The 26,405-nt window shown below is 39.6% G+C and overlaps 1 protein-coding gene and 1 pseudogene across 1 annotated transcript in view; both read left to right on the top strand.

The window, feature by feature from the left end:
* Positions 1–2,072: 2,072 nt before the first annotated feature.
* The window catches only part of LOC127418349 (fibroblast growth factor 18-like), a 47,449-nt gene continuing 23,116 nt past the window's right edge, over positions 2,073–26,405 (top strand). Inside the window, exons 1-2 of the mRNA XM_051658937.1 lie at positions 2,073–2,641; positions 2,815–2,851. Of these exons, the coding sequence (XP_051514897.1) occupies positions 2,610–2,641; positions 2,815–2,851 (69 nt within the window). The 5' untranslated portion in view covers positions 2,073–2,609. The remainder of the gene's footprint in view (positions 2,642–2,814; positions 2,852–26,405) is intronic.
* LOC127418350 (coiled-coil domain-containing protein 90B, mitochondrial-like) lies at positions 13,214–13,934 on the top strand (annotated as a pseudogene).

The following is a 26,405-nucleotide window of genomic DNA, read 5'->3' as shown; positions in this document are numbered from 1 at the left end:
AATACCTTGATCTGACATTTTTATATTTTTTAAAATGCATTCTATCCTGTCGTTAAGCTACTTTGACTAATGATCCTTTGTTGTTAAGTTAAATCACTCCTCAGTCCACTTAACTGCTGCACATTCAAAGTCTGCCCCACTTTAAAGTTTAACCGAATGTGTGATGTAGACCTCTCCAGCTCTCCCAGGAATCACTGTTGGAATCTATCGCTCATTTGTTTTATCTTTATTCTTCCAAGTAGTGCAATTCTAATAAATAACAAAGGTACTTTAAGCACAACTATGCATATGCCTCATACCAGATAAATGATTTTGGGCCTCACTTTAGTATAAGTTGCACTTGGAATCAAATATCAATTTGCCATCTGAATAATTAAATACCCTGCAAGACAGATGCAATGTGCACACACACACAAAAAAAAAAAAAAAAAAAAAACTTTGAATATTCAGATAGATGTAGTCACTTCCGAAATTCATGGAATGCCAGAGTAGAGCTTCCTCTTGGTTAGAACTATGTGTCTCAGTCTCAGCCTTGTTGCAGGATATGTTGTGTAGGTTGTCATATTGCCAAAGCCTCCCTTGATCTCATTTGGCCGATGACGGACGAAACTTTTTGTTCACTTCTTCATTTAAAACCGCTTTTGTTTTGGTTGTTCCCAAAAGGATAATTGTGAGCTTACCACACAGTCCAGGTGATCCACTTCAAAGAAAATTCCCTTCACTGTAGGCTACATCAAGCGCCTAGATTTTTAGCTTACTGTTTTTGTTGTTGTTGTTTAATTATTCGAAGGCGCTTCAAAGAAGTGCATGCAAAAAATGCATGTAAAAAAGAAATGCATGTAGAATGCATGCAAGGAAAAAATAAAATAAAGGACAATACTGTCAGGGTGTAATTAGTGTTAATGAAGCGAGTGAATGTGCCTACCTTCTCTTGGCGCGCGCTGTTCTAGGCCAGATTTCAAGCTTAATTCCTCAGATTCATAATACGCATATTGGACTCGCACCAATCCGAGCCTGGTCTTGTTCGGATTAATTAAAACATGCAATCATTTCAATTTAGGCCATGTGACGCAATCTCATTATTTTACACTACACGCGCAACATTTATTAGTTTTTAACATTGCGAATTAAAACGAGCTCTAAGTTACCTATTGCCAACAATATAATAGGACAGGTAAAACATGTAAAAGCGGTAATGTAAATGTGAAAATGTTCTTTCTGCCCTCGATCGCAGTTGAAAAGGGGCTATTAACGGGAATAAACTTGCAGCCGACGGGGGGCATGTTCAGAAGACCTTGCAAACACATTCACACCTCTGGTGCATTTCAATGCTAGATCACTTATAGCACAATATTCGACAACCACTTGCATCTCAATACTGTCTGAGAGGAATCAACAAACTCCACCAATAAAATGCTTTCGGCATTGGGGGGGGGGGGTGAACAAACGAGTTGAAATAAGCATGCATTTATTTATTTAAATAGGCTACAAAAATTGTGTAATAGTTGGTCAGGAACCACTCATTTTCGTTTTCACCACCGCTCCACCCCAAACAAACAAATATGTGTATACATAATTTTAAAATCAATAGAAACATTTGACCGCTCATCGCAAGTTGTTGTTGCGTTTTGGGAACGGAGTGTAAATTAACGCCTTTTTACCGCATCAGAAGAGAAATGTGTTATCTCAAGTGTGCGTATCTGGTTTTGCTCAAATGAAATGCACCTGTTTACGAGTTCCTATGTCAAATCCGCATGGATTTATTTTTATTTTTTTATTTTTTATTTTTACAGATTCGCATTAAAACGAAGACAGAGCCCAAGAAACTTGGAGAGGCGCAAATGGAAAGCGGTCCGACGGAGGAAAAGCGCATTCCCCGCACCGATAGTCTCTCGCAGATCACCCTATCAGGTGCAAAACCACTGACAGGTTTCCACCCACTACCAACCAAAAACCCCTCAGTGCGCTCCAACCCTCCGCGGCACACACACACACCGACAGACAGACCACTGACAGGAGTCCCGTACCATCACCAAACGCTCTTCTAGAATTCGCCTCGGGTCTATCCGCCTTTTATATACCACTATCGCTTGGATAACAGAAGCAAATAGTCAAAGCGAGACTTCTTTGCACCACAACTCATCTATCCTGACAGCTTGGAGTTGTCGGGAAAGTTTTTTTTTCCTCTCCGAACAACGGACATGCAAAGAGTGTGATCGATGTAAGGTGTGCGCATTCAGGTGTCATTGGCAGGTACGAGCGGAACTTATCTTGTTTGATCGCATACTGGATCAAGACTAAGTAGCAAAGGCCGTGGATTGTTCACCGAAGAGGAGACACCCCGCTACTTACAAATTCAATCTTTGCGCGCTTTGGCGAGAGAGCGCCGTGCGCACGGCCGCGGACCGTGGACATCTCGGGGGAGACATTGATTTCTGTTGATTGCGATCTTTTTAAAGCAAAGAAGAGCCTCATGCTGCTTCCAGCAGCACAATTGCACTTCCTTTATCTCTCTTTTCCCTGGGATTGCACATCTCCTCCGGGATTTTGTGTGTGAGACACTGGCGGGGCTCCGCGTCAAAGGCTGGAAACAGGTGTATTTGACCAAGATGTCTGTTATGCCTTCGAGGTTTTTCTACGTGTAAGACACATTTTTAATATTCACTTTGATTCACTTTGAGTCCATACATTCTTGCCAATAGAAGTCGCTCAAAGCCAGGCTACTGGTACATTTTTATCTGGTGTAATTGCTTGTGATTCACCCCTCCTTTCCTCCCTCTGTCTCTCCCTCTCTTTCTGTCTCTCTTTCTCCAGGTGTTTACATTTTCTGGTCCTCTACTTCCAGTTACAGGTAAGTCTGGCTGTTTCACTGTCTTCATTATTCTGGATTAAGGGGAGGATTATGAGGATGTGCCGCCAGTGCGCAAACACAAAGCTTGTTTGAATTTGTTGTTTTAAGGTTTTTGAAAACACTGGCATGGGAAATATAGACCCTAGAGGCCTGTAAAACAAAAGGGACTTTGCGCTTGTTGGTGGTCTCCGCAGAGGAATTGAAATTCTCTTTCAAAATAATTGTGGATTTTCCTGTTGCATTTCTTTTCGTTGCATTCAGACCTTCGTTAAATACATCTAAAACTAATTTATTAACGTAACTCTTTGCCTGGGAATAGTAAGGACTTTTCTTTGGCTGGTACACCCCTGAAAGCTAAAATGAACATGTTGCGCAATCAAGGAAACGCTAAATATTTGTTTTTAATAAATGAACGCACATGATTTCTAGAGGAAATACATTTATTATTAGTTGCGTTTAATTGCACAAGGACACGCCCGATTAAGTTTTTGTACTCTCCGTGAAATTAAGAAGAACATAATCATTTGAAATTAAAGAGACGGCCAGATCAGTTTTGCTATGCATCCTCGCACAAATAGATTAAATCGTAACAGATTAGACTGATTAAAGCATGGGAAAGGGAATATTCCGGGTTCAATACAAGTTAAACTCAATCGACAGCATTTGTGGCACAATGCTGATTACCACAAAAAAAAAAAAAAAAAAAAAAAAATACATACAAATTATATATATATATATATATATATATATATATATATATATAAATATATCAAATATATATATATATATATATATATATATATATATATATAGATATGTAATTTTTAATATGTATTTTATATATATATATATATATATATATATATATATATATATATATATATATATATATATATAAAAAATATGTCACCAAGACAAATTCCTTGTATGTGTAAGCATACCTGGCAATAAAGCTCATTTTGATTTTGATATAAAAGGAAATATTTATGTTGCACTGAGACACTGGAAGTGAGGTCAATCTGTTAACGTTAAAAATACCAACTGTTTCAAAAGTATAGCCACAAGACTTAAACCATAAGCGTGTAAACATGATTTTAGTGTGATAAAATCACTGACTAACCTTTTCTGTATAAAGTTATATACAATTTTACGACCGCGTTGCCATGACGACGTGACGCCGTAAACCTTAAAACGACTGCAAATACGCCGATTTAAACAACTTTACAGCTGAAATAACACACGTTTGAACAAAAAGTTGAATGTAAGTGCTTTTATAAAATTATAAGCTTCAAACCTTTAAACCCTCCAAACAATTGGCCACATTCTCTCCCATTGTAAATGCCTCATTGTAACTGTTTTTTTTTTCTTCTTTTTTTTTGTTTTTTTTTTGTTTTTTTTACTGAGAAAAGGAGGGAGTCGAAATATATATATATATATATATATATATATATATATATATATATATATATATATATATATATATATATATATATAATTGTGTTGGTTGAGCATAACTTGTATTGAAACCGGAATATTCATTTAAATCAATCAGTCTATCTATCTATCTATCTAATGTTTGAAGAAATTTCAACCGGGTTTGTGTCTCTTATAATCTTAAAACCTTTTGATCTAAAGGCTTATGCTTAAGTACTTGGAATTAATGTTGTAGAATAGCGTTTAAATATTGTTTAAAAAGAATGTGGACACCTCATAAAGTTGGTTGAGAGATTGCACAGAGTGTGCAAAGCTGTTATATTGGCAAAGGGTGTAATCTGGGCTACTTTGAAGAAACTAAATGAGAACATCTAGGAAGAGAGTGAGAGAGAGATTTTCTTCATTTAGGGCAGCCAGGTGACCATACAAATTGAATTTCCTTTTAAAAGCTATTAAGTTACGACTAGCTCACCTGAGCTGAAATCTCAGGCTGTCCCAAGACTTTGAGGAAGGTGACTAATCCTCCGAATCTCTGACAGAATTCAACCAACACAATATACTTAACAAATAAGTAATAAGATATGTGCAGTTCCTCGAACCCTCTTTAATGACAGATGATCATACCTCACAAGGCGAGAACAGCTTAATAGGAAAGATCATTTTTTTCCCCCTCTGGCAAATGGGTCAAGGCAACGTGATTATAAAACCTGCATCAGAATGTCGTAATAGAAGGGGAAGATTTACAAAGACACCTCTCAAATCAAGAACAAAAAGCCACTGATTTGAAGAAAACGAGACCCAAGTTGGTTATATAATTCAGTGCGCTCAGTTTTGTTCCAAAGTAGTTGGCACAAACAAGGCTACAGTGTGGCACAGCTTGCTTTTTGAGTCATTGACAACGGTAGTATAGATCTTTAATTGTTGCCAGTTTATTGATAGACAGAGTATAGGGGAGGCCGGAGCAAGTTATCACACGGGGAAGTTGTCATAAGGGCTATGAATCTGTAACTATGAGGTTTTGATTCAAAATTTCAATTACACAAAAGTGTGGTTTCTCTAGAAGTGGATGTGTGTGTTGATTTCAAATAACTAATGAAAAAATAAAATAAAAAAAAAGTCTCATATTAGAATACGTTTTTGTGAATTATAACGTAATAATGGCATTTTTGCAGCCAAGACTTTGAGTTATGTGCCTATATATAAATGTACTTTTACTTTGGTAAAAAGTGTGACAACTAGCCCCGCTCTCCTCTGCATAATGCCAGGTTCCACTGCTAACCTTCAGTGTGGGGAGAGTGATAGTATTCCTTCCGAAAACAAACAAGGTTGTTATTAAGGAGATGCAGTGAACGAGACGCGCGATAAGCACAGTTTAAGTGGCAGAGCAGTGAAGCGTTGTTTCCTGAGATGCGTCCTGCACAGAGAGTGTCTGCTGATACGGCCTATCTGACATGCAAGAGTGCTGAGCTTCTTAGCGAGAACGGGGCTGTCTTTTGAAGTCTCAGTGATATTCGTTTGCCTAGGTTGGCTTTGAAGAGAGTAGGGCGGTGTGATAAAAAAACTGTGGCCGTGGCGGGCTCACTGCATAGGCATGCCCTCTGCAACCCGCTCTCATCCGTACACAACTGTCTACAAAACACACCTCTGTATTTGACTAGAGATGGGCAGATTTCAGAATAAACCCTTCCGAGGAGAGGCGATGTGTGCATGCACTTGTGTTTTAATGCAAGTAGTGTTATTACAAGCAGAAATTGGAAAAATGTCAAAAACTGAACTTGATTCTATATTAGACCAAGTTGTTCTGACATTGGAGACGGTTGTGTAATGGATCCATGAAATCAGATTTTAAATTAATTCAGGTTTTTTTCCTTTCTTTTTTTCCCCGGAATTATCATGTTTGTTAAAGGTGCACTCAGTATTTTTTTTCCCCATTAAAAAAGATTTACTCCTAAAGAAATGAATTGTGATTTTGAAACATACAGTTGTGCTCAAAAGTTTGCATACCCTTGGAGAATTGGTAATATATGTACCATTTTAAAGAAAACATGAGTGAGCAGGCAAAACACATTTCTTTTATTTCTTATGGGATTCATATTTAACTGTAGGTTATAACAGAATGGCACAATCATAAAACAAAACATGGCAGCAAAGAAAAAAAATGAAATGACCCCTGTTCAAAAGTCTGCATTCCCTTAGTTCTTAATACTGTGTATTGCCCCTTTAGCATCAATGACAGCGTGCAGTCTTTTGTAATAGTTGTCTATGAGGCCCCAAATTCTTGCAGGTGGTATAGCTGCCCATTCATCTTGGCAAAATGCCTCCAGGTCATGCAAAGTCTTTGGTTGTCTTGCATAAACCGCACGTTTGAGATCTTCCCAGAGTGGCATGATGATATATAGGTCAGGAGACTGTGATGGCCACTCCAGAACCTTCACCTTTTTCTGCTGTAACCACTGGAGGGTCAACTTGGCCTTGTGCTTAGGGTCATTGTCGTGCTGGAAAGTCCAAGAGCGTCCCATGCGCAGCTTTCGTGCGAAGAATGCAAATTGTCTGACAGCATTCATCTTGGCATCAATTTTCACAAGATTCCCCGTGCCTTTAGAGCTCACACACCCCCAAAACATCAGTGAGCCACCACCATGCTTCACAGTGGGGATGGTATTCTTTTCACTATAGGCCTTGTTGACCCCTCTCCAAACATAGCACTTATTGTTGTGACCATAAAGCTCTATTTTGATCTCGCCACTCCAAATTACAGTGTGCCAGAAGCTGTGAGGCGTGTTAAGGTGTTGTCATTTGTGGCATTGGCACAGTAAAGGCTTCTTTCTGGCAACTCGACCATGCAGCTCATTTTTGTTCAAGTATTGTCGTATTGTGCTCCTTGAAACAACCACACTGTCTTTTTCCAGAGCAGCCTGTAGTTCTCCTGAGGTTCCCTGTGGGTTTTTCTTTGTATCCTGAACAGTTCTTCTGGCAGTTGTGGCTGAAATCTTTCTTGGTCTACCTGACCGTGGCTTGGTATCAAGAGATCCCTGAATTTTCCACTTCTCAATAAGTGATTGAACAGTACTGACTGGCATTTTCAAGGCTTTGGATATCTTTTTATATCCTTTTCCATCTTTATAAAGTTCCATTACCTTGTTACGCAGGCCTTTTGACAGTTCTTTTCTGCTCCCCATGGCTCAGTATCTAGCCTGCTCAGTGCATGCACGTGAGAGCTAACAAACTCATTGACTATTTATACACAGACACTAATTGCAATTTAAAAAGCCACAGGTGTGGGAAATGAACCTTTAATTGCCATTTAAACATGTGTGTGTTACCTTGTGTGTCTGTAACAAGGATAACATTCAAGGGTATGTAAACTTTTGATCAGGGCCATTTGGGTGATTTCTGTTTTCATTATGATTTAAAAAAGAGCCAAACATGTATGTGATGATAAATGGCTTCATATGATCACTATCCTTAAATAAAAGACAGTTTTTTCAAAATCAATGCCAAAATTTCACAATTTCTGCCAGGGTTGTGCTTTTGAGCACAACTGTATGTATAAAATCATGAGCACTCACATGATATTAGGACTCTAGTCATATCTATAACCTTATAAAAGCTGTTTTATTCTACATGGAGAGGGTCCCCTCATGGGGGCTGCCATTTTGAGATCACGTGAATGCTACTCACGTAATCTCAGTTACCGTTTTGTTATTGGACACTTTCACTCTTGCATTAAATTAATCATGGCTGATTGTGAATAGTGAATTTCTACAATGGCATCTGGAACTGAAAACTATTGATTTTGAATGATGCTGCAGCCAAGCTGCTAGGTGTCACTGTAAGTCCAAGATGACACAAACAAAAACTTACTGAGTGCACCTTTAATGCTGATATTTACCAAAAAAAAACAAAAAAAATAAAAAAAACATTGCTACTGTTAAAACTTGTCAGTGTGTAAATGTCACCCTGATCTCACAAAAATAACGTGACTGTGATGACAGTTTTGCAAACTGATATAATGTCCACTGTGTGGCGCTAAAATTGAGATAAATTTCCTCCAAAACTGATGATGTTTTTTAAAGGTTCAATACAAGTTAAGCTCAATCGACAGCATTTGTGGCATAATGTTGATTACCATAAAAATTTATTTCGACTTGACCCTCCTTTTCTTTAAAAAAAAATCTAGGTTCCAGTGAGGCACTGACAATGGAAGTGAATGGGGCTAAATTTTGGAGGGTTTAAAGGCAGAAATGTGAAGCTTATAATTTTACAAAAGCACTTACATTAATTATTTTTTTAAAAGTTATGTATTATTTGAGCTGCAAAGTTGTTGAACCAAACCTTACTGATAGTGTCAGAAAGGCAAATGTGAGATGAAAAACACAATTGCCGAAGAAACCATGTAATTTTGACACTTTCGGCTCACGTCGACTCACGTGATCTTCAGGACTCGTATCCTGGTCCTTTGCATCACAAGTGCATCACTCTTTCAGTTGAGCTACTGCACAATTTGATTACACTTGAACAAGCTTGTAAATGTAGTTGGTTATGTAATGCAAACTTTAAAATGTCTGCACTGGGCTTAAAATGAAGTCAGAGACTATGTAACCTGAACTGACCCAACTGAGAGAGTAAAATTGTAAGCCCAACCTGAAATTGCTCGCTCTTTCAGATTTATTTTCAACACCAGTACATTTGTTGCAATAGACTGTATTTTATTTAAGCATCATTGGCAACATTCTTAACAGTATAGTAACAGTAACCATACTGTACAGTTTTAACAAGGCCCCTTCAGCCCACCAGAGCAAAAGGGGGGGGGGGGGACCATTTGCTTAACGTTTATCAATTGCCGAAACATTGATTGGTGAAGAACAATCTGGAATCAAGTGCAACAGTATAACCAGAGCTGTTTCTCAGCAACTGGGGGCCCCAAGCAAAGTCCTAATTGGAGGCCCCCCTCAGTGCCCCCCACCCGGATCATTACATTCTCCCTTCCCTCTCGGGCCACAAGGGGGCTCCCTTTACCTGTCTAATTGAGCCATAACAGATGCCTGAGTCTTACTTTCAGCTTTTAGTATATTAAAAAAAACTAAATCAAAAAAACTGCCTTGCTTTGCGGTGCCCCCTGGTGACTCGGGGCCCTAAACGCCCACTTATACCATTTATAACCAGAAGCAGCCCTGAGTATAACAGCCACATGAAGTCCTCTCTGCAGCCTGAACTTCTTTAGAACATTGAGGGGGGAATTCACCAAGAATTAATTGCGCCCGGTCAAAGCGCCGGTTATTTTCATGTGCTGGTTTAGCGCCAGATTCACTAAAGGATTTATGTAGATCAGGCAATGGTACAAATGCACCCTGTGATATTCCGAACTTGTGGGCTGATTCTGAGTGCTATATGGCGGAGGATACAACAGATCACCATTATCTGACACACTTTGGCAGGATTGAAGAGCATCACTGACTACGGTGATCTAGACACTTGAATCATCTCTTAAACATGCTGTAACAGGTAAAGGACGGGCAAGGAAGAGGCGGGAGCCGACTGAACAGTAAACATAAAGTTTTAATGAGAAACTCAACTTAAAACAAACGTAAACAAACACAGACACATATGCAACGCGGCAGCATGCGTCTCTCTCTCTCTCTCTCTCTCTCTTGAACTGGCATCTCCAGCTGCCCTTTATCTCACTCTCTCGCTGATCAGCAGATTCAGCTCCGGCTGTGCTCCATCACGGCCCAGTCATGCACTCCTCCTTGTCACACTCCTCCCCCACCCGATTTAGGCCGGGCGCCACCGGTCTGATTAACCAACACCCCCCCCATCTCTGGAGGGGAGACGCTGCCCTTCCGGCCGTTCTGTCAGCCAGTGGTCCACCCCGCCTCCTGGGAACCTGGGGGAGAAACGAGGGGAGGCATGGGGAGAGGGAAAGGGCAAGCAGAGACACACAGAGAGAGAGAGGAGAGAGAGAGAGAGAGAAAGAGAGAGAAGAACTTGCTCACCGGCTCCCGGACACGCTGTCGCCTGGTCCTCAACGGCTCCTCCGCCCTCTGGCGGACGCCATCTCGCTCCTCCCCGACAGACGGCAGCAAGTCCTCTGGCCCCTGGCAGATGGAACCGCTCCTCCCCTTCTCAGCTGACGGCCGTGGTTCCTCCGGCTCTCGGCGGCTGGCAGCAAACCCTCCATCCCCAGGCAGACGGCCACGGCTGCTCCCCTGGCAGATGGCAGTGGCAAAGACTCCACGACAGCGCATCCATTCTCCCTCCTGGGTTTCGGCACCACTGTAACAGAGTTTGTAATTTTAGGGCAAATGGAGTAGTCAGGAGGCAGCGGAACAGTCAACGTGAATATTTTTATTACTCTTTTAGTGTCAGGCAAACTTAAACAAAAAAGGGCTCTTTGTGGCCAACTAAACACACAGACAAGTCCAGTGAGAGTTCACATCAATATTCATAGTCACACACATAGCGACTCTCTCTCTGCTTCCCCTTTCTGCCGACTGATGCCCTTGTCGACCTTTTCAGGTCTCCCTCCGCCATCACTATAACAAGAGACAGGTGTTTATGATAATGTCAGCTCAGGTGACGAGTCTTACCGCTCTCCCTCTCCCACAGACAGACACACGACCACGCCCCCATCCCCACACATGCCCAAAGTGCGCTTGACTACACCGCACATCTGGATAAATGCCAGGTTATAATGCTCTTCTCCATCATCTGATCATTATTTGACGAATCACTGCTGATATGATCGATATAATATGTACACAAACATTTCTTTTAAAAATTCATTTTACGGCAAGCTTTCATCTGGCGGTAATAGCACAATATAAATTGTGGCAGGCAGTTTTTGTGAATGAAGCACAATATATTTTTAAGCCTAATTTACATAGAAAGGAGGTGTGTTTGCGCGGAATGGACTGACAATGACTTTATTTAAATACTCAAGACGCAACGCAATTTCAGCGTTGATTGCACCTATTTAGGCCTGCTTGAAATAGATAGAAGGTGGTTAGTTAATAAGATGCAGGTGTTTGTGCTGAAATACCACGTGCAAAACTGCCGCAACTGTTTAGTGAATTCGCCCTTGAATCTTTGTGATGCCAAAAAAATAAAAAAGCTAGAAACAGTGCAACAAACCGAACTCAGATGCCTTGAGACACGGTCTGAAACAGTCTGGTGGTCCTGAGCGAGATGCTGAAAAAACAGCAATATGTGGCGCAACGGTCAAATACATCCATTCAACGCATTTACATAGAAGTCCTGTCAGGCTCAGATGTCAGGTTTAGATGTCATAAGATAGCATTATGTGAGGAACAGTGATTTGTGTGAAAGAGAATAAAAGTAATTGTTGTTGTAAGCCTCCAGTTTCCTTTCACCAGGAAACTGCCGCGATACATACAATGAGCAACGTAAAAAGCATTTAGCAAAATTTAGTTATAGTAAAGTGATTCTATGTGACCAGGATGGTAAATGTTGTTTTTTAAGGTATAATTAGGACTACACGTAAAGACGAAGTGTGTAATTTCTGTGCCACTAGCGTCACCAAACAGAATGGCAAAAATACGGGTTCAAAAGGATTAAAAAAGGTTTTCAACATTTCAAAAAAGGTTTTTCCCGAACACTGCTTCCATCTCAAACAGACAGTCAAGCCCTAAACTCATGCCATTACTTTAAAGTATCACTGCTATATCAGGCTGGTCGGGATGCTTAAACAAACAGAGCAATTTTCTGATAGCATCACAGAGCCACTATGTTTACACTTTTTATGGGAATCAACCTTCTAATGGCTTTTTTGGTTGTTGTTGGCTTAGTGTACTCTTCATGTTCAATAGGGACAGGAGGCTGTATTTCATCATTAAAAAAATGCAATTCACCTGTACAACATAATGCAATGATTTTTAATCAACTGGGTTAAACTGTATTGGGGGGGTGCACTGTGGCACCCTCTTGAAAATGGGCATTTAAGGGGGGCTCTGTAGCACCCCCATTTTCACCTACAGTCACCAAAATTGGTACATATATAGTTCTCATAAAGCCGAACAACTTTCATACAGTCATTAGCACCACCCTACAGGAAGTCAGCCATTTTGGATTTTCTGAAAATCGCAGTCTCTCAACTTTTGAATACTCCTCTTAGGGGATTCATGTGACTGGCACCAAATTTGTGCAATATCATGCCAAGACATTGTAGATGCTAAATTGTGAACAGATTTTTGATATTATGAACGGTGTCGCCGTGGCAAAGCAATACATTTATGCCGAAAAATGGAAAACAGGGATATTTGATATCTTAAATACTGTTGCCGTGGCAACACATTAATTGTTTGTATTCCTTTCTTACTATATTTGGGTGTTTTTGAGGCACTTGGCATCCTTAAAAAAAAAATTTGCACACACATCAGTGTCTGGGCAAAAGTTCATCCATGGAAGTGAAGGGGGCTCTGTAGCGCCCCCTTTAAAATGGGTGTGTAAAACGGCCTCTGTTGCACACCCATTTTCACCTACAGTCACCAAAATTGGTTCATATATAGTTCTCATCAAGCTGGACAACTTTCATAATTATAGTCATTAGGTCTGCCCAAAAGAAAGTTTGCCATTTTTTATTTTTTTTTTGAATATCGCAGTCCCTGAACTTTTAAATACTCATAGGTGATTCATGAGACTGTCACCACATTTAGACAACATTATGCCAAGACACTGAAGATGCTAAATTGCGAACAGATTTTGATATATCGAATGGTGTTGTCATAGTGAGGCATTAAATTAATGGCGAAAAATTATTTGTCCTATGTAGTTTGTACAAAAGCATATATTGAAGCTAAAGGTGCAGAACAATTCCCTGCCCACCTAAATAAACCAAAATCCACCGTTCAGTTTCTGAATTTTTTGTTCACAATGTCATGCTGGAGAATCTTTCTTTTTTAAATTGCATCAGCTTAACATGCAATCACTGTGTCATCGGAGAGGGTTGCATGTATAGACTGCTGTGAAGACTTATGATATAAGAAAAGTAGAGTTAACGCCACTGGAGAAGAGGAAACTTACATTTGACTCCCATGCGCTTGTGACAGAGCTGGAATCGAGCAGCTTTGAGAAGAGGCAGGCAGAAGTAATCATAACAGCATTAGTGACTCTTACTACAGCCAACATGGACATTGTATACAGAGATATGGTAACAGGAGCCCACCAAGAAATAGCACTTCAACAAATCATGGCTCATCTAGACTCGATCAGGAAAAATATGGTTATTCTGGAGAAGAGTGAATTTGCCAACTTGCATTCAGAAAATGCTAAAATGAAAACAGAACTGGAACAAATAAAGAACAGATTACAGGAAGAAAGTCAAAAAATCAGAGCAGATGCAAAGTTAGATATTAATCTGGAGCGAAGTAGTTACAGACATGTTTACTGAGCAAGAGAAGACACTGATGGAAGTTAGGACAGAGTTCCAAAAAAATAATTCAGAACTGGAAAATGAAGCAGTAGAAACCTCAAAGAAAATATACATTCAAGTGGCCTCTTTGAAAACCCTCCTGGAATCCCTAAAACTGGAAACAATTTATTATCTTGCAGCATGCATCTTCACCTGCTTGGCAATTGCATTGGGTTTGTATCACTTATGGAGGTGAATCTCACAAAAACAGAGAAAAGATTTTGTTTTAATTATGCACATTTTTATTGTAATTTTAATATATTGTAACATAGATTTATGTGAGGAACATGAATACAGTGGGTTTTTTTAATCATCCTTTTTAAAATTTCAAGTGATTTCACACATTTTGACACAATTTCCTTATAAATTGAAACAGCAGAGCCTAACAATAAATGCTTGATAGGAGTTTGACCTTTTCCTTTTATAATACATCAAAATGTTCAAATCTCTCAATTTTGATCCTCTTTTAAAACAAAACATGTAAAAAGTTGTTTGTGGGCATTTTTTTGAATGCATGGACAGATATTATGGAAAAATGACATTGAACATCACAGTACCATAGAAGTTTTTAAGTCATTTGTTGTATTAAACATTATGCAGAAGCTGAATTTTATACTGTATATTGTAGTCATTTAAAATACAAATGCTTGAACTATAAATCTTAAAAGCATGAGATATTGTTTTTATCATTGTGATATATTAAAATAAAGTCAGTGGCATTGCAAAGTAGCACAAACTGCTAATCACTGCTTGAACTGCTTGATCACTGGTCAAAAAAAAAAAAAAAAGAAATTGTGGCAAAAAATTTCAAACAGGAAGTGTCTCATATCTTCTGTGTGCAATGTGTGATTTAGATTGATAAAACTGAGATGTATGTTTAGTCTTCGGGGCTAATCACATGGATTTGACTATTTTGGGTCACGGTCATAGCGCCACCACCTGGCAGCAGGAAGTGTGCCTTTTAAAACAGACTTTAAAATAGTCCTCTTATATTTACTTAAATAGCTTCAAAATTGCTTAGAATAATGTCAAATGCCAAATGCATGTGTCCACCTTGCATTTTTTTCCGAAAGCCACCGGGTGGAAATGTACCAGTTGTGCTTGGGCCCGTCATCACTGCTTGGAGCTATATTTATTATTAATATATATTATATTTATTACTGAAAGTGTGGAGGCCCTATTGTTCTTCTAAGGATTATTAGGGACCAAGCACTGAAAGTGCGAGGCCCTATTGTTCTTCTAAGGATTTTCTTTAATCTTCTTCTTTTCAAGTTTTTCGCTACTTTTGGGGTACTTAACATGCATGATAACTCTTGAAAGTTTGCACACACATCAGAGTCGTCTGCCATTAGGGCTGGGAAAAGTTGCAGGGGGGCTCTGTAGAACCACCTAGAAAATGTGCATGTTCGGGGGGCTCTGTAGCACATCCCTTTTGAGCTACAGTCATCAAACTTTGTACACATACAGATCTCATCAAACCGGACACCTTTAGCACTGTCAGTCATAAGCTCTGCCCAACAGGAAGTCGGCCATTTTGTGTTGTTTGAAAAAATCCTAGGGATTTCATGTTACAGGTACCAAATGTGAGCAACATCATGGCAAGACACTGACGATGCTAAAGTGCGAACGGATTTTGATATATCAAACGGTTTTGCCATGGCGATAAAATAACGTCAAAAAATGGGAAAAAGGAAGTGTCTCATATCTTCTGCACGCATCGTGTGATTTTCATCAAAATTTAGCCAAATATTTGGCCTTGTGGCCTGATCACATTGATGTGGCTATTGTGGGTCATGGTCATAGCACCACCAATTGGCAGAAGGAAGCACGTTTAAAAGACTTTGAAATATCCCTCTTATGTTTACCTGAATTGCTGCAAACATTTTTAGACAGTGCAGATTTAAAATTTTGAAGGGATTCTTGATATCTTACACAGTGTTGCCATGGCAATGCCTTAAATGTCATTATTCCTTTTTATGTATATTCACGTTTTTAAGGTACTTGGCATGCTTGAATTCTCATGATATTTTGCAAACACATCAGAGTTGTCGGCCATTAGGCCTGGGTAAAAGTTAACAAAAGGGTGTGGCTGGGGAGCTTTGTAGTGCCACCTTTTGACAAAAGTGGTGGGGTCAGTTTCTTCTGCAGTCATATATTGTTCTCTTCAAACTGGACAACTTTCAAAATTACAGTCATTAGCTCCAGCCAACAGGAAGTCGGCTATTTTGGATTGAATGTGCATTTTTTATTTTATTTTAAGCCCTGAACTTTTGAATACTCCTCATAGGGGATTCATGTGACTGGCACCAAACTTAGGCAATATTATGCCAAGATAATAATATTGAAGATACAATATTGCGAACGGATTTGTAATATATTGAATGGTGTTGCAATGGCTAGGCAATCAATTAAGGGCACAAATGTGAAAAAGGAAGTTCCTTATATCTTCTATGTGCATTGTATGATTTTGATGAAAATTTAGCTGTTTATTTGGTAATGGGGGCTGATCACATTTATGTGGCTATTATGGGTCACAGTCATTGCACCACCAACTGGCAGCAGGAAGGCAATTTTATCTGACTTTGGAATAGCTATCTTGTGTTTACATTAATTGCTTCAAAATTCTTTAGAATAATGTCAAGACACTGCTGATGTAAAATTGTAAAGATATATTTGATATCTTAAATACTGTTGCCATTGCAATTTATTGTGCTAGTGAAAGCAATTTTTAAAGTGAAATAAAAAAGCCATAGAAGTCTAAGTTTATTGTAATGAAAATGTTCTGCACAAATTTTTTTTTATATACATAAATAAAATATAATAAAAATTTCAACTGAAATGTAAAAATACTAGAAAATCAAAGTCAGTTCTGTTCCAAATTTTAGATTGAGTGACAAAGCACTCAGATGCAGTACCAGAAATGTCCAACAGAGGACAGCCAAGCTCCATTGGTCAGAGGACAGCCAAGGTCTAGAGGTCCTCACTGCAGCCTGTAGCGCAATGACGTACTGGATTAGATCCAATATTTACTGGATGTTGTAACTCATGCGCCGATGTAATGATGAGTTAGCGGAGTTGAGATCCACATGCAGCTTTTAATAACAATAAACGTAGTAATACAGACAGGCAGGGGTCAATCACCAGCAACAGTAATATCCAAGGTAATCCAGAAAGGTAGACAATAAACAAGCAAGAGGTCAGGGCAGGCAATCACAGGTTATATCCAGGTAAACAAGGCTGTAATAGTAAGCAGGCAGCAACGGGTCAAAACAGGGTGAACAGTCCAGGATCATACACAGGTAATGCAATAAATACAGAGAATGTTCAGAAATGTCAGCCAGGGCAAAACAAGACTTCACAATGACAGTGGATGAATTGATTGGAAACAGGTGAACAGGTAATCATTGCCAGGTACAGGGATTATGGGAAATTAAGTCCAGAGAGTTTAAGTCAATCTCCAGGTGATGGAGCCTTCTGGTGGTGAGTGGGAGGGATTACAAAGGTGAGATTCATGACAGAGCATTCCCCCCCCCCCACGAGTGGCTCCTGAAGCGAGGAGGCAGGTGATGCCATGGTCCAAAGAAACCAGGGCAGATCAGGTAGATGACCAGGGAACCAAAGAAACCAGAGCAGATCAGGCAGATGGCCAGGAGACCAAGGGAGCCAGAGCAGACCAGGTGGACGGCCATGAGACCAGGGATACCAGAGCAGGTCAGGTGGATGGCCAGAAGACCAGAGCAGATCAGGCAGATGGCCATGAGACCAAGGGGACCAGAACAGATCAGGCAGACGGCCAGGAGATCCAGAAGACCAGAGCAGATCAGGCGGATGGCCAGGAGACCAGGGATACCAGAGCAGATCAGGTGGATGACCAGGAGACCCAGGAGACCAGAACAGATCAGGCGGATGGTCAGGAGACCCAGAAGACCAGAGCAGATCAGGCAGACGATCAGGAGACCCAGAAGACCAGAGCAGATCAGGCAGATGGCCAGGAGACCCAGAAGACCAGAGCAGATCAGGTGGATGACCAGGAGACCCAGAAGACCGGAGCAGATCAGGCAGATGGCCATGAGACCAAGGGGACCAGAGCAGATCAGGCAGTTGGCCAGGAGACCCAGGAGGCCACCTCAGGGTAGGGACTGGATCAGGAGGCCTGGTTGATGACCACAGATCTGAAACAGGGTCAGGAGGCCTGAGTGGTGACCCCAGACTAGAGACTAGAGCCATGGAAGACTCTGAGGGTGGAGCCATGGTAGGCGGAGCTGTAGGAGGCTCGAGGGGCGAAGCCATGGAAGGCAGAGCGTGACTGTGACATGGCATGGAGCAGGCTGAGGTTTGGCTGTGACATGGCATGGAGTAGGCTGAGGAGTGGCTGTGACATGGCATGGAGTAGGCTGAGGCATGGCTGTGACATGGCATGGAGCAGGCTGAGGCGTGGCTGTGACATGGCATGGAGCAGGCTGAGTCGTGGCTGTGACATGGCATGGAGTAGGCTGAGGCGTGGCTGTGACATGCCATGGAGCAAGCTGAGGCGTGGCTGTGACATGGCATGGAGCAGGCTGAGGTTTGACTGTGACGTAGTAATACAGACAGGCAGAGGTCAATCACCAGCAACAGTAATATCCAAGGTAATCCAGAGAGGTAGACAATAAACAAGCAAGAGATCAGGGCAGGCAGCAGACAATCACAGGATATATCCAGGTAAACAAGGCAGTAAAAGCAAGCAGGCAGCAATGGGTCAAAACAGGGTGAACAGTCCAGGATCATACACAGGTAATGCAATAAACACAGAGAACACTCAGAAATGTCAGCCAGGGCAAAACAAGACTTTGCAATGACAGCGAGTGAGAGTGAGACTTGAATAGCTGAATAGATAGGAAACAGGTGAACAGGTAATCATTGCCAGGTACGGGGATTATGGGAAATGGAGTCCAGAGAGTTAAAGTCAATCCCCAGGTGATGGAGCCCTCTGGTGGTGAGCGGGAGGGGCTACAAAGGCAACAAATTTTGGTGACGTCATGATTGTTTGAACACATGCGCTAACTCAGTGGCACTGATGAACTGTTATTGTATGTGTTTTAAGCACTCATGTTGTCTTTGTTTGGTAAAATTGTTGTTGTTTATGTCTGGATTAATGATGTTAGAATACCCATGCGCAAAATAGATCTTTAATATTTCATGATATATGCATGCTCAATGTTTGTGTTTGTTGCAGAGCTTCAATTATTTTTTTATCACGTGATCTTAGGTTTAAAAGCTAGATGTATTTTGTGATTAGTATAAATTCCTAAGCAATTAGTAGATTTAATGTGTGTAAAATGATTGTCATTTTTAACATGCTTAGTGGTGTATAAATAGCCAGTATGAAACAATAATTTTTTAACAAGCTAAGGGATGTTACCTTTTTTTATGCATGCAGTGTTAACACGTTTTAAAATAAAACCATATTTGTTTATTTGTTTATTTTTTATTGTTTTTTATTTATTTTTTATTTATTGTTGTTTATTTGGGTCATATTCATTTACTGTTGAGTAGAAGCAAAAACGAGATATAGGATGAGACAATACCATTTATATCGATATAGTTTGATGCTGTGTTACACAACCCGTTTATTCCGTAAAGCCGTGACAGTGTTCGCATCTCTCCAATCTTAAACTCTCCATGCAACCCCGCCTCCACTCTCCTTTCTGTGTCTGCTGTGTGCAAACCCAGCCCAGCAACCCAGTTCTCCTGCAACATGAATGGAGATAGAGGGCAAGTTTACACTGCCAAAGAAGATCTGGTTAGTAAAAAGAAAAACAATGTGTGCTGTTTGACTGACAGGCGGCTTGTGTGTGCGGCGCGCTTTACATGTGCGTGTGCTCCAAGAATGCTCGCACCTAAACTGTCAAATACATTTAAAAAATCAGCCAAAATGCCCATTTTAGTGAGGTGTTCATGTAAACACAGAGAGTGATGTCTAAACGTGAACATTAGGAGAAAAGCTGATTTTTAACAAAATGTATGACTTGTAAGTTTAAATGTACCCTAACAGACCTGCCGCTGTCTAGTGTATCCTCAATATCAATCAAACAACAATAACAAGAAAACGACAAAACCACTCACTGCTCTTGGCTGGATAAATTTACTAGTATAACTCTAATATAAAAGTATTAAAGTATTATTCAGACAGGGAAGACTAGTAGTAGTAATTCTGAATGTTTTATTGAATACTTGATACTGTTTTATTTTATTTTTTAAAGCTGTTAAAAAGCACTGTTTTCTTTATTTGTATTTTTGTTTGGCCTATAGTGTTTTTTTTTCTGTTCATTGCTTTTCTTTTATTAATTTATTACTGACTGTTTACTATTAAATAATAACGTGAGAACTTAATTATTTTAAGTTAATTATGGTTAGGCTATTATTTGTTGTGGTATTGAAGCTGGTATCAAAAATCATCACATTTCACTAAAGACTACTGAAATTTTGGTATTTTGATAAATGTATATATTGTGTTTGGTATCTTGCTGCAATAACATGATGGAAAGGTAGATTTCATTCCTTAGAAGTGTGAGCACCATTGCTGTAAATGATGGTGATGGAGGCTTTCCTTTATTTGACTACCATGCGTACATGTAACATAAAATAACCTCCTCTACCCAGAGCAGTTTACATTTCTGTCCCAGGTAATCTAGTAGATTGTATAGGTATAATATTATTAGGTTGGCCATGTTGTAATTTTAGAAAACTTACAACAGAAACTCTGACATGGTACTTGAGCATGAAACCAATGCATGTCTTTTTTTTTCTCTGGACAAGTAACTTTTTACTCAGACAAGTGAATGACCAATATACTTGTCCGAAGGACAAGCACAACACAATGCATAATGTTGAGCCCTGCAAGTCATCTGTAGAGAATGCCATAAACAGAGGAATCATTTCAGATCTCTTCCACCATTTACAACAGCGCCATAAACTGCAGTACGAAGAGTGTGTTCAACTTTGTGCTGCTGCGACCCGAAAAGTCTTCTGCCCCGAAACAAAGCATGATGCAAGCTTCATTTACCATCTCACATGTGGCTTTGACTTACAACGAACATTTAGCTCACTTTGTATCACTCATCGTGCATCGCCATTCAGCCTAAAATTACAGAGATCTGAATTTTGATCCATACCGCCCAGCCCTATTACAATGTAAGTGCTGTTAGCAGTTGGAGCCAGCAACTATTTTTATTTTCAACAAACATATATTTTTTCTGCCATAAATTATTCAAGATAATTCCTCTGGATCGCTCAGAAGAAATGCCAGCCCATGTAACTATGGAAACCTCACACTATTGCCTATATGACCTGCCAGTCAAATTATTACTAGAGATCTATTGGCCAGATTGATCTAGGTAAATAGCCAATGCTCATTTGGTAACCACAGTGTGTCTGATCTGTGTTGAATGAGAGATTCACAGATTAAGGTGTGGGTGGGCTCAAAATACTCGGAAGAGTCCACAGAATAGGGGAGACACTGATTTTTATAGCATAAAAATGAGTTTGTATCAATATCTTATTGAAATTAGACATTTTTGATAACACGATAACATAAAAATAGAGGATCAGTCGGGTTTTTCCCCATTTACCCCCTATTTTCGATGTTTTGGATAAAATGGTTGAGACCATTTTCATCAGTGGACCTTCACGTTAGGCTCGTTTGAGATGTCAAATGCCTCGCCTTGAAAATAGACGAGAGCAGGTTGGTGCAGGAGATCACTGGGATTAACATTACTTTGGAAGTTAAGAATGTTTTATTTTTTTATTATAAACCTTTGAAAAGAATATCTGTTATGTCCTTAACCTATTTATTATGTTAAGTAAAAGGACTAAATGTAGATGGTCAAAGAAGATACCACATTTTGGAAATTTTAGTTTGAGCTCTATCAGTATCTTGATACGTTGGAGGTTGTAAGGAACACCAAGGCAACAAAGATTCTGGACTGCTGTAGAGCTTTGAACTTTTACCCATCATAGACACCCCTGCATCTATGGCTCTTGAATATTCTAATACACCTTTGTACATAGTTATTTATATATTTTTGTTTATCTCTTTCTTTGCTTGTTTCTTTTTTTTCCCTTTACTTCTGTTATGTGAACTTATAATAATGCATTAAAAAAAGAGAGAGCAGGCTGGTGCAGTCAGGGGAGGAGTGAAATAAGAGCTGTCAAGTCGGACAGTTCTCACTTCTCATAGTGGATCATCCGTTACGAGATCAAAGACAGATATCGCGTGATTCACATTCAAGTGCTTTGTTGTTAATAAAGTGGGTGCAATTTAAATTCTGTTGCTTTTAAATGAAAATAAATATGATGAACAAAACACTCAATGTACCTGTTATTTAATTCCCCCATAAGACATGTCTTTCCATCAATTTTTAGTTGAATAAAGACATGCATTATAGATATTTCAGAAATATGATACCCATCACATATCCCATACAGAGATTTGCACCGTCAGAATGTTGGGAATATTCACATATAATTTATACACATAAAAACATGATATTAGAGATAAGAAAAATCAAACATTTTAAAAGAGAACAAAACATCACGGTTGTTTAAGCAAATGAGCATTAAGCCGTGTCGTCAGCAAGTCATTTCCCATCGTGCTTGCAGTTCGCACAGCTCGGAAAAAGCAACTGCTCCACCTGCCTGCTACAACTGTGGCCACCTCGCTCTCGCGGGAGTATTTTTGACATACGTGGTCATGATATCACAGCAAGTCAGACAGATTTCTAACCAGCATGCACCTGTCCGTGATCACCGGTGATCGGTTATGTGCAGAACTTGCTAATCTCAAACGAGCCTAATGAAATGTATGCTATTTTTTCAATCATTGGATCGGATCATAAGCAGAGAACATGAAACATAAGTACTCTTTTAACATTTTAATATATGTGTTTCACTGTAATGTTCTAATTGGAAAATAGACTGCAGAAGATTGAGTGATGAAGATGAGTTTTAAGCTTTAATTTGATACCAAGTATGTGAACACTGATGAAGTTTGTGATTTAAAACAAAGCACACTCAAACGGCCTACCTGTTGGCCAGTGACAGTTAACAGGTTTAAAATGGGTATTTAAGGGTGTTTTCACACTTGTGTCCTCTTTAAAAGAACCAAACTCAGACCCCTTTTAGTAGACCAAATGTGGACCAAGTGAAAGGGACCCAGTTCTCTTTGCATTGACACTGTCTGAGAGCTTGTAAGTGGGCTCAGATCTCTTTTTGGTCCACTTTACCAGTTACGGTAAATATTGGCATCAATATTATGTAATTTTATATTATTACAAAGAAAAGTAATGTAACAGAATTGAATGCATTGTATTTTTTATATAAAAATACTGGATTTACATGGCTATATTCAGCATTCAGTCATGGTAGATTAGTCTTCTTAATGACAAAAAATAAAATCAATCACAATTTGTTTAATTTACTGACAGCCTCGGGATACTTCCATTCATAGATCATAATTTCTTTCATGTGGTTTTCAAGGTGTCTGTTTAAACCCTTGAATCTTCATTTGCACAGAACACTAAAGAAAACCTTTGAGTTTGTTTTGTGTGCAGTTTACAATAGTTTTAATATGCATCTCCCTCTGTCATATCCATAGAACAAAGCAAGCGTCTCGTCGTGTCTCTCCGGTGCTTTAAAATGGGTGTGTCATTTCCTGAGTACTGGAACCTGTCAGGGCCAAACATGTTTGGCATTACGCGAATGGGAAATTCAAGTGAGCCCGGAGCGTTTTTTGATCACAATGCATGTTATTAGTGAACCAAACCAAAGGCTGCAAGTGAACTGTACTCAGACCACCTCTCAAGATGGTCTCGGCATGGTTCACTTTTAAGGGGTCTGAGATTGTTTGGTGTGTTCACATATGGGCCAAAAATCCCCTGAACTGAGCTCAGACCCCTGAAATGGACCAAGTGTGAAAACTCCCTAAGACTGCCTCTGTAGCACCCCCAATTTCACCTACAGTCACCAAAATAGGTACATATATAGTTCTCGTCAAGCCGGACAACTTTCATAATTATAGTCATTAGGTCCACCCAACAGGAAGTTGGCCATTTTGGATTTTTTAAATATTGCAGTCTCTGATCTTTTAAATATTCCTCCTAGGGGATTCATGAGACTGTCACCACATTAAGACAACATTATGCCAAGACATTGAAGATGCTATATTGTGAGCATATTTTTGATATATCGAACAGTGTAGCCATGGCAATGCAATAAATTTATGGCGAAAAAAGAGAAATAGTCATATCTTCTGTGTGCATTGACATATTTAGATCAAACTTGAGCAGTATGTTTGGTCATGTTGACTAATTGCATTGATGTGGCTATTGTGGGTCACTGTCATAGTGCTACCAACTGACAACAGGAAGTGTGACACTTTGTGTGACTTTGAAATAGTCCTCTTATATTCACCCTCTCATATGCATGTGCCCACCATTCTTTGTTTTCCTAGAGCCACCAGGTGGCAATGGTGCCGTCGTGCTTGTACCCATCATCGCTGCTTGCAGCTATATTTATAGCAAGCAGCTATAAATTATTATTATATAATTATAATTATTATTATTATTATTAGGGCCCAAGCACTGAAAGTGTGGAGACCCTATTGTTGTTCTATGGATTCTTCTTCTTCTTTTCAAGGCTTTTGGTACTTTTGGGGTACTTAACATCCGTAAAAACTCTTGAATGTTTGCACACGCATCAGAGTCGTCGGCCATTAGGGCTCGGCAAAGTTGGAGGGGGCGGGGGGTGGGGGGGTGTGCAGGGAGGGCTCTGTAGCACCACCTAGAAGATAGGCATATTCTGGGGGCTCTGTAGCACATCCCTTTTGCGCTACCGTCATCAAACTTTGTGTATATATATATATATATATATATATATATATATATATATACATAGTTGTGCTCAAAAGTTTGCATACCCTTGGAGAATTGGTAATATATGTACCATTTTTAAAGAAAACATGAGTGAGCAGGCAAAACACATTTCTTTTATTTCTTATGGGATTCATATTCCACTGTAGGTTATAACAGAATGGCACAATAATAAAACAAAACAAGGCAACAAAGAAAAAAATGAAATGACCCCTGTTCAAAAGTCTGCATACCCTTAGTTCTTAATACTGTGTATTGCCCCCTTTAGCATCAATGACAGCGTGCAGTCTTTTGTAATAGTTGTCTAAAACCGTCAACTTTTTCTGCTGTAACCATTGGAGGGTCAAATTGGCCTTGTGCTTAGGGTCATTGTCATGCTGAAAAGTCCAAGAGCATCCCATGTGCAGCTTTCGTGCAGAATTGTTTGCCATTATTTTCTGATAACATGCTGCATTCATCTTGCCATCAATTTTCACAAGATTCCCCGTTCCTTTAGAGCTCACACATCCCCAAAACATCAGTGAGCCACCACCATGCTTCACAGTGGGGATGGTATTCTTTTAACTATAGGCCTTGTTGACCCCTCTCCAAACATAGCGCTTATGGTTGTGACCATAAAGCTCTATTTTGGTCTCACCACTCCAAATTACAGTGTGCCAGAAGCTGTGATGTGTGTCAAGGTGTTGTCGGGCATATTGTAACCGGGCTTTTTTGTGGCATTGGTGCAATAAAGGCTTCTTTCTGGCAACTCGACCATGCAGCTCATTTTTGTTCAAGTATTGTCATATTGTGCTCCTTGAAACAACCACACCGTCTTTTTCCAGAGCAGCCTCTATTTCTCCTGAGGTTCCCTGTGGGGTTTTCTTTGTATCCCGAACAATTCTTCTGGCAGTTGTGGCTGAAATCTTTCTTGGTCTACCTGACCTTGGCTTGGTATCAAGAGATCCCTGAATTTTCCACTTCTTAATAAGTGATTAAACAGTACAGACTGGCATTTTCCAGGCTTTGGATATCTTTTTATATCCTTTTCCATCTTTATAAAGTTCCATTACCTTGTTACGCAGGTCTTTTGACAGTTCTTTTGTGCTCACCATGGCTCAGTATCTAGCCTGCTCAGTGCATCTATGTGAGAGCTAACAAACTCATTGACTATTTATACACAGGCACTAATTGCAATTTAAAAAGCCACAGATGTGGGAAATTAACCTTTAATTGCCATTTAAACCTGTGTGTGTCACCTTGTGTGTCTGTAACAAGGCCAAACATTCAAGGGTATGTAAACTTTTGATCAGGGCCATTTGGGTGATTTCTGTTATCATTATGATTTAAAAAGGAGCCAAACAACTATGTGATGATAAATGGCTTCATATGATCACTATCCTTAAATAAAAGACATATTTTCAAAATCAATGCCAAAATTTCACAATTTCTGCCAGGGTATGCAAACGTTTGAGCACAACTGAATATAGATCCCATCAAGCCAGACAAATTTCGTGCTGACAGTCATAAGCTCTGCCCAGCAGGAAGCCATTTTGGATTGTTTGAAAAATGCATGCTCTGGAATTTGAAATACTCCTCCTAGGGATTTCATGTTACAGGTACCAAATGTGGGTGACATTATGCCAAGACATTGACGATACTAAATTGCAAACAGATTTTTGATATATCGAACGGTGTTGCCATGGTGATGCGATAAAGTAATGTCAAAAAATGGGAAAAAGGAAGTGTCTCATATCTTATTGTTCTCATTAAGCCAGACAACTTTCAAAATTACAATCATTAG

The sequence above is a fragment of the Myxocyprinus asiaticus genome, chromosome 27 (genome assembly GCF_019703515.2).
Source record: "Myxocyprinus asiaticus isolate MX2 ecotype Aquarium Trade chromosome 27, UBuf_Myxa_2, whole genome shotgun sequence".
NCBI classification, from domain to species: domain Eukaryota; kingdom Metazoa; phylum Chordata; class Actinopteri; order Cypriniformes; family Catostomidae; genus Myxocyprinus; species Myxocyprinus asiaticus.
This window is presented reverse-complemented; position numbering and strand designations above follow the sequence as displayed.